The sequence below is a fragment of the Anneissia japonica genome, unplaced genomic scaffold (genome assembly GCF_011630105.1).
Source record: "Anneissia japonica isolate Jap-2015-1 unplaced genomic scaffold, ASM1163010v1 scaffold3945_len365852_cov175, whole genome shotgun sequence".
Taxonomy (NCBI): Eukaryota; Metazoa; Echinodermata; class Crinoidea; order Comatulida; family Comatulidae; genus Anneissia; species Anneissia japonica.
In genome coordinates, this window is record NW_022684590.1 from 318,947 (window position 1) to 328,775 (window position 9,829).

At 37.7% G+C, this 9,829-nt stretch overlaps 1 protein-coding gene across 2 annotated transcripts in view; it reads left to right on the forward strand.

Annotated features, from left to right (window-relative positions):
• The first annotated feature begins 1,255 nt into the window (after positions 1–1,255).
• Positions 1,256–9,829, forward strand: part of LOC117107264 — a 15,472-nt gene continuing 6,898 nt past the window's right edge. Inside the window, exons 1-3 of one of the 2 annotated variants that reach the window (XM_033248893.1) lie at positions 1,258–1,580; positions 6,459–6,755; positions 7,605–7,972. In XM_033248893.1, the coding sequence (XP_033104784.1) occupies positions 1,409–1,580; positions 6,459–6,755; positions 7,605–7,972 (837 nt within the window). In that variant the 5' untranslated portion in view covers positions 1,258–1,408. Of the gene's footprint in view, positions 1,581–6,458; positions 6,756–7,604; positions 7,973–9,829 lie in introns of both variants that reach the window. The other variant, XM_033248901.1, reaches the window with a different exon arrangement.

Here is a 9,829-nt window from a genome sequence, read left to right on the forward strand (position 1 = left end):
GAACTTAAAGGTCATTAAGATTCCTAAGAAATCGGACAAGCTCATTTCCGCCCATCCAGGAATCAAAATTTTCCCAGGGAAGAACCCCAGACCCCCCTTTCATTTCGGGGTTTTTTTGAAATATTTTGAACACCTCTTTCAAATGCTGGATCCGCTCCTGTAATGAAAAGCATTTTCGTATGAGATTTTTATTTTTGGGCATCAAGATGGACCATAGCCTTTAAAATGTTCGACATATCAAGACAGTTGGTAGGACTGCAACATTTGCACCGGTTAAAAATTGGCCCCAGTTTGAAAAAGGCTGAGAACCAGTCAGCCGTCAGAGCCAATTTGTGCCGATATTCTTTTGGATGTGTCTCATATGATCTAACTAACTCTCTCCTGGCTGTTTTTCCCACTCACGTCAATAATAATTTTATATACATTATTAGGCCTATTCAATGTGTATATGAAGACGGTATTGTTTCGAAATCGCTTCTCTGAACATCAACGACCAAATTACATTCATCAAGTTCAGGCCTATGGTTCAACCCGAAATTAGTAGTATAGGTCACTACATTCCTAATGATGATATAATTAATGTTGAAATATTGAATCCCAACACGATGGTGTGCATTTCGATACCTGGAATATGTATTTGAATATTATCTATTTTATCTATGATAATTTAATCCACATAATTTATGTTTTCAATGATTAGGCAATTTAAACAAATTCAATGGGCATAACGCTGGATGTAAATGTAAGAATTCAACCAAAAATATTGCCAATGAGTTTTCATGTATGCATTTCCATTTTTCCAAGAACTCTTCTCAGCTAGTTGCTAGACAAGATAGTTGTAAATGGCCTTATCTGTTTTAAATATCATCGGCCCAGAAGCAGCGGTGACTCCAGAAATTTGTCATCGGGGTGGGGTTCACGCGAGTTTGTATGGCTTAAATATAAGCCAGAATGTGCTTTTGGACCACAATATTATGGGATTGGCAATAAGAATAACATTATCTGGATAGGTAAATTATTATTTTTGATCCGACGATCTTGGTTCAGGCCTCTTTCCGACGGAATCCCCCAGCCCCCGCTGGTGCCACCACTGAACAAAAGTGGCATTTTATGCTACAATCAGATAACTGCATGTAATTGTCTAAATAATGCGCTGTTGCACGATCGATTGATGCCAACCACCATTGTTATGGTCTATGTTGAATAAGATCATTAACATAATAATATTTTCCGTTCGCTCAATGAGATCTAATTCTTTTCTTTCGTTCTACAGTTCATAGCACAATTTTTTGTGTGCAAAAGGAATATATAATTGATGAATAGATTCAATAGACGGAGTAAGTAGTCCTTGATATAAGCATGCATTAAGTGTAGGGCGAATAATGTTTAGGCACACTCAGACGTGACGATGTTGTGTACGAAAGAAGGAGGCATTTTTGGCGTCCTCAAGAGACATTTTTCGAAAATACTTGTAATAGTTGCATTTCTACATTTGCTGTTAATCGCCAGGCTAAACTGTGTTCTCAATAAGCCCAACCACAGATTGGATTTTCAAGAATTAGGCCTATATTCTCAATCAGGTGTGTATAATAGTCGTATTGTATACGTATCATCATAATTAAGTTCAATGGGAAAACGCTACAAAAGTGTAATATGGGCTGGGAAGTGTGGGGTGGGGGAAGGGGGAGGAGGAGGGGAGGGGTGGTACAGTATGTCACAATTAGGCCAACGGTCAGCGCTAATTGCACTGATGGATGTTTGAGGAGTGAGGGGGCAACAGCCGGAAGAGGTGGGTAGAGTTCCTATATAGAGAGCGTTGCGACATGAGACGCTGCTGGATAGTCATTTTGGTGCCTTGCATGCATCAAAGAGTATATAACAGAAGAGAGTCCACTCAGACTGAAACTGTGTTCCGCTCGACGACACAACGCCCTCTACAAACTGTTGTGGATAAACTGCGTGAGTGGATTTCCCGCATTATTATCGTAACGGCACCGGGTTTGGTCTACAGGAGTTCTTGAACCAGGGGCGGAGCCAGTGGGAGTGGAGGAGGAGTGAGTGGGAAGGGGATTAAGGTACCCCCATCGATCTGGTCAAGCCCACCCATCGGCCAAAGCTTGTCGTGTAGTCGGACCAAAAAAAAAAGTTTTCCCATCCCAGTACTGTATGTAGCAATCGCTTTGTCTAGGTCTGTCTGATCAGTCAAGCAGAACATAAAAATGGTGAATCGAGTTTAATTTAAAGTCTTAATGCTTTTATGGATACATTAAAATAGTGTTCCAGTTGAAATTAAGTACAATGAAATGCGTGTTTATTGAGTTGAGAGTAGTACTGTATAATATAGTAACAACTAACAATTTATATTAATTATCAACTTGTATTTTTCAAGGCTGACAGTGCAATTTCCGGCCATCTAGAAGTCCCAATTAAAAAAAAAAAAAAAATCTCGTTTTGGGAGGAAGGCACACCCCCCAATCCAATCCCGGCTCAGGCCTTCGGCCCTCAGATAACGCTGCTCGCAATAATTACTCCCATACTTATCCCCCCATAAATACTTAGTCCCCCTCCAGTCGGACATCTTAGCCCCCACCCCCAAAAATTATATCCTAGAGCCGCTCCTGCTTTGAACAGGTCATTCCATTCATAAGAAATGCCTTTTGATGGAGAATGTATACCTTGCAAGTTTTTCATGCGTCGAAACTAACTCCGGCTATATAAATTTGATTAGAATATTGAAAAAGTTATTATTGTTAATGAAGGATTAATAATAAGGATTACTATGTCCATTTTTATTTATCTAATCTACGTAAATTTACTTTCAGAGTTTATTTTTCGCTAATGAAATTGTTTAGATATTTATTTGAAAAATACGTTATATGAAATAATGTAATCGTTAACGTTTAATAATATTTGATAATATTTAAATAAAGCAATATGATTGAATTATGTTAAGTACAGACACAATGTATACACAGGCCTAATTGAGAGTCCAGTTAAACCATGTAAATATGTATATCGAAATGATATACTTATTTATATATTTATATAGGCCTAAATATTATGCGTAAATATGTATTTAGTTATTAAATTAAATTTAACGAAGAAACCTAGAAAAAAAGAAGAACGTCCGCGGGAAATTCGGGGCGAAGAAAAAAAATTAAACCAATAGGATGACATGCTTGAAGATCATACCATACTTTTTTCATACTTTCGTGGTTTGTTGTTTACTTCTTTCGCAGCATGCGCTGTAGCTCGCAAGAAGTAAGGTCAGCTTCAACTTCCGTTGGTGACCGTCATTTAAGCTCCGCCCACCTGCGCGCCAATGCTCGCATTAGGCCTACCGTGCTTTTATTAGTTGCACTTTTCACTAGAAACGCGCGTTCAGAAGGAATTTAACCGTTTATAAATAACACGTGTTTTTGGCGTTTTTCAGCAGAAACACGCCCTTAGACCTACAACAACATCGCGTTTGCTCGGCTCATAAAATAGTTGGCGACAGGGCCTAGTCCTTTTCACTGGAAAATTAGTAATTCGTATAGTAAATGGGTGTTTGTGGCACGCCTCAGCTAGTGTCCCAGTCCGAGGGTATCTCCAAAATAACTAGTAGTATATAATAAGAGAAATCCGTAAGTCATACGGTAACTGAAAAAGCACTACGCGAATTTAGAGCTAGCTAGGCCTAGTCTAGTACTACCTACCTACGTACTGTACTGCAGAGGCCTATTTTAATACACTATTTAGATAGGCTCTTCTTTTCCCATCTTGTGGCAGAGGTCGAAACATTTTTTTTCATTTCTTAAAACTTATATAGTGGTGTAGAATAGTCTTTTAAGAACATTTCCAGAAAAAAAATAATGTGATACGATTCTTCGTTACGGAGTTATTGACTTTTAAGTAACATGCAGTTGATTAATTTTCCCTCGAAGCTTATTATTTTGTTGGCTACGCACCACTGATCAATGGGCGGCCATGTAGCAACTCTCTCTAGTATAGGAACTCTATGTGTGGGGTTTCGTTTCTGAAGTCAGTTGTTTTTAAATGAAACCAAAATTGAAGCTTTTGAATTAAAAAAAAGATATTTACGTCAATTAAGTTAACCAGGCGGTAATGTATACAGAGAAGACCTGCTCCATAACAAAACATCCATTCATAGAAGCCTCCGTCTAACGACTTTATAAAAGCTAAATATTAATGTTGGTTGGAAAAACGGATTTAACAGAGGTGGATCTATTTTGAGAAATGGAATGCAGCAGATAAGGTAGTTCGGAGGGGGAGGGTGGGGATGAAAATGTCTGCTTTCTATCTCATTAAATTTATGCTTTCAATTTAATTGTTATGTTATGATAGGCCACACGCGGTCATGGGAATGTTTGATCCCAATATGCCTATACATTGTGATTTTGTAACATTAATACGATTTTCTTTTTTAATTACAATTAAAAATCAGGCCTGCCGCCAGAAGGAGTTCGATGGGTGTGTACGTACTCCCCTAAATCCTCGAAATAGGAAAGTTCCACATTCTTAAGGCTGTCAAGAGTGTACTGAATAAAAAATTTCATGTAGTGAAAATCAAAAGGGAATCTTCAATTTTTACAATTTAACTAGCAAACCATTGTTAAATTGACCATAGAGCTCTGGCGGTCTATTAGCATAATATTTTCTCTTCGCTCATTGAAAATTGCATGGTTTCCTTTTGTTCTACAATTTGATGTGTTAAGGCCAACTCAGACAGCGTCGTACGGCGCAGCCCGACGCGATTCATCTTCGGGGACAGTCTTAAGCCGTCGTGAGAAATATTAAACATGTTTAATATTCTACGACGCGACTTCCCCCGACGCAAACGCGTCTGCGTTTAACTCACACAGACCCGACGCGAACACAAATCGCGTCGAGATGCATCGTACGACGCTGTCTAAGTTGGCCTTACAGTTCAGAGATACAAATAATACGAATACAATACAAATACAAAGCAGTGGACCACTGATTGGATTTTGAAGGAGGCTTCTTCTCAATGAGGTGTGTAGTCGTATACGGATCAGTAAATATATCATAATGCTCAAGGCAAAAACAATATTTAAGAAAAGTGTAATAGACCGATTCGGCGATGTTTGTTTACAGCCGGTCACATAACGTACGGTGGGCATAACCATGGGAAACATTTACTTACTCAATCGGCTAGTCTTGGTAGCCACTGTGTGTGCGCTGAACCGTGGAGATCTGTAGGTCCCCTGTTCAATTCCCATCGCTACCTCTCCTTGTGTTTCAGCTGGAGGGCTGAAATACAAGTTACAATAGCGCACCGTCTTTCGGATGAGACGTGTAAGCCGTTGGTGCCGTGTGCATTTATGGCCCATGTGAACGTTAAAGAACGCAGTACACTCATCGGAAAAGAGTAGGGGATTGTCTCCCGGTGTACTGCCCAATCACCACCAGACCCTACTGGAAATAAGCCTTCTTCTAGACTTTCGTGGGATATCCTTTGTGTTTTTACCGAATAATTCCAATCCAATCCAATCCACAGTGCGATCATGTGTAAAAAAAGGTAAAGTTTCGAAACAACCACCCACTGTTAACGTGAGAAATAAATGGCAAGGAAAGGCAATACGATTGTTCAAAATAGTGTTTATTTACTTAATTCTAGCGTTTTCCTTACTTTGTATGCTTTGAAATTTATGTGATTCTTCGTAAACCTTAGCTAGCCTAGAAATCGTAGCGTAGTTCGTGGTTTGACCCTCGTGTATACCTAAACAGGGCATGGATATGCCTAACATTTGTCGAAAAAATCTCAATGTTTGGGCATTAGCAAACCAATAAGGCAACATTCTCAAATTAAATTTCCAATCCATTTTGCAATCGCCATGTACAACACCGCTGTGCCAGTCCAATGTTCACATCCAACACCAAAGTTAGGTCACGTGACGCCCATTACTGAATATTGGGCTGGGAAGGGGTGGGGTAGCTATAGTCACTGCTAAACCAAGAGAGGGATGAAGCAATATTTAATCTACCGTGAGATTAAACCTCTTCAACCTCTACAATACCGAAACAGTGGCAGCTACAGGTACAGGAATTCGTAATGGGGCCCAATGAGGGACTTTCACAACTAGAGACTGAGTCCACACACATCAGCCCCACGTTTATGATTATGGCACCTCTGGATGGCCAGAAATGGCACTTTTAGACTTAAATTTGAATACAATTTTCTGTTCTTCTCCTTTATTATTTGATTTTTTTTAATTTGAAAGGGGGGGGGGTGGAATGAGGTCACTGGTTCCCCTTGACCCGCCACTGCGAAGCTCCGATCAAACTGGCTCTGCCCCTTGACCCCGTCAGTAATTTTAGGTGACCCGTAACCGTACCAAAGTTGATTCATTTTTGTACATTACTCCCCCCACCCCTCACCCCTCACCATGACAAACCTGGATATGGCCTTGATAACGTTTCTCTTTGCTCCTCAGCTGACTACAGTGTCACTTCAATCGCTGCCGTTTGTTTGTGCTCCATCGTGGTAGCTTGTCTTTTCCAGAAACTAGGCCAGTTAATAACAGTTGCCATCGGTGTTTTTCTTTTCTGTTTTGCTCTGGTGATACCTTCATCGTTTACGCAACCAATTATCATATTATACTTTACGTATGGTATCTTCCACGGATTCTTATTTAACGCTTCGGGGTTAACTGTCTCCGATGTTGTTCTGAGGCGTACTAGAAAAGATACACCTGCATTAATATGCTTTGTTTTGTTTGTTGTAACACTAGGTAAGTCCTATGCCACATGTCACATTTTATTATTTAAAACCAATGGTGGCGCCAAAGGTGTGTGTGTGTGTGTGTGTGTGTGTGTGCGGGGTGGGGGTTGGGGTTGGGAGAATAAATGAGATTCGACAGGTGAAATTATTATTATTATTAGGCTTATTAATATTATTATTTATCATTATTTATTTATTTATTATTAGTATTGTTGACATCATCATCATCAGTATCAATCAATCAATAAATCATCATCATCAAAATAATATCATCATCATAGTAGTTTTTGTACGTTTGCCCCTCAACCTCCCTCTAACTTTGTCCTTGTCATTGTTCTCTTGTATTACTACTGGAAGGAATAACATCAAATAATAAATAAAATCACCAGTGACTATCATCATCACCGCCGTCGTCGTGGCCTAAACCTTCGTGATTATATCAATTATTCTTAGCATAAAGGCCTGTTTATCGATAACGATAACGATAAAAAAGCTAAAAAGCGATTGTTCATATGGAAAACAAAATAAATAAGAGAAGTTTTTACACTACGACGATTCGATAACGATTTATCATGTATAATATAACAAAATATTTTAACAAGGCAAATCAGATAACGTCATAATCATGGAAAAACGATAACATCGTTGCTACTACTACGATTTTAATGTTTTTCCATGATTATGACGTCATCTGATATTTGTCAAAATATGTTGTTATCGCATACTGATAAATTGTTATCAAATCGTTCTAGCGTAAAAACTTCTTTCTTTTATTTTCTATATGAACAATTGCTTTTTAGCTTTTTTATCGTTATCGGTGAAGTATAAACAGGCCTTTATTCTATTATTTTTATTGCAGGTTTTGCCGTATCTCCATTTTTTCCATTTGTAAACTATTCCCAGTATAAAGATATCATAGTTTGCGTAGTTCCTACTATGTTTTCGGTCGTCGGGTATTTTTCTACTCTCATGATTGTAGAGATGATTAATAACCTTGAAAGTCCGGATGAAAAAGTTCCTGATGATGACGTCAATAACGCGTACTCACCACAACCTTCAACTGAGGAGAGGATAAGCGCTGACGTGACGTCGACGGAGAATCGAGTCCAACCAATCAAATCGAGCTTAGTAATGTTTATCCAAACGATCAGAAGAAGCGATATTCAGATGCCCTTATACCGTACAATACTTATTGCAACAAGCATAACAGTAATTTTTATCACTACAGTAAGTGTGATTCATACATATTACTGCTCATATTTGTTTCTGTTGCAGGAGTGTTGAATTAAAGATAATACAAAACATAAATTTAACATGTAATTCCAGACCACCAACGCTGAAATTACTTTGACATTTAATATCTTTATGCATTATGCGATTCTGAAGATTGTTATTATAATCCCCCATAGTCTTGTTGATGCGAAATTTGTTCACCAGATCAGAAATATCATTCACCTAGCCAGTGTTGCCTTCATCTCAGTGAGTCAGAGTCCATCATGAACATTAATTAATTAATTAATTATTTAACCATTTCAAGAGGGTAGACCGAAACAGCAATGCTGTTTGCCATCAAACATAAAACAATGGCTCGCCGTTATTCGCTAAACCACGCCCACCTGCGCAGTGATAAAATCCTACAGTACTTGACAAAGACGACCAGTCGAATAATAAAGCTGGTAAAATACTGTACTAGACAAACAAAATTGCAGTATAGTGCCGCGATACACGCTGCGTAATCAAGGTTGGTTCGGCTTGTGGCAGTATGGGTTTTCGTAAAAAAAATATTTTCATCCAGTTTTTGAATTCTGTTAGCCTACAATTATATTTTGACTTCATGTGGGTAAATATTATAATGTATATTTTCTGAAATTTACCGTCAAAAATCGTAGTCAACGGAATGAACCAGTCGAATAAGCCCTATAACAAAGTCAGCAATACAATTCAATTTAACATGGAATAAATATATGAAATACAGAAATTTGAATAAACTTTTTTAATGAAAAAAATAGATCCATAAAAATAATTGTAATAATAACAATAACAAGAACGAATAATACAAAAATATAAGAGGCAAACATCATCAAATTTCAAATTTGAAAAAGTCAAAGGTTTAATGGTAAATATGTAATTCAAAACATGAATATTAGTGTTTAGACGTTAGATAACATTTAAGATTTCGTTTAAAAATACTGTATGTATTGACTGAATTTTTTAAAATAGTTCTAAAATGAAAACTATTAAAATATTAAAACTTTGGTCATGGAATAACAAAATGTACTAGCAATTACTGCTCAAGTAGTCCGAGTGCCTTCTCGCTGAATAATTGAAAATTAATTAGGCCTACAAAGGTAGTCTGGAGCAACACCAGCGGCAGCCTTGAAAGCTAGACAGCACGATTTTGTAAGGGTTGAATTTTATCGATGAATGAGTTGTCATTGGATCCCCAGCTGTAGTCAATGTGTGAAAGAATAATAGTGTTATAAATCATAAGTTTGGTTTCAATATTAAGAAATTTGCTAGCAAGTGCTAAATATAGTGAGATGGAAAATCCAAGTTTAGATCTAAGCTTTTTTTTAAAAGCACGATTTTGTAAGGGTTGAATTTTATCGATGAATGAGTTGTCATTGGATCCCCAGCTGTAGTCAATGTGTGAAAGAATAATAGTGTTATGAATCATAAGTTTGGTTTCAATATTAAGAAATTTGTTAGCAAGTGCTAAATATAGTGAGATGGAAAATCCAAGTTTAGATCTAAGCTTTTTTTAAAAGGGGGTGCCATGTCAGCTTATCGTAAAAAATAGTTCCTATGTGCTTCTGAGAATTGACCTGAATAAGATCGTGTTGGTTAAAAGAAATGTTAATGGTGCGTTGAGATTTTAGACGTTGTGCAGTCCCAATAAGCATGGCTTTAGTTTCATCAAGATTAAGTAGAAGTTTGTTAAAAGATAGCCATGTAGATGGTTTGTTAAGATCATAAGAGAGTTTATGCTCTATAGCCTGGTTCACGTCAAACTTTATCTGGATATACCCGTCTTGAAACATGATACGATAATCCCCTAATTGCGTTCGATGCCAAGTTAGAGCC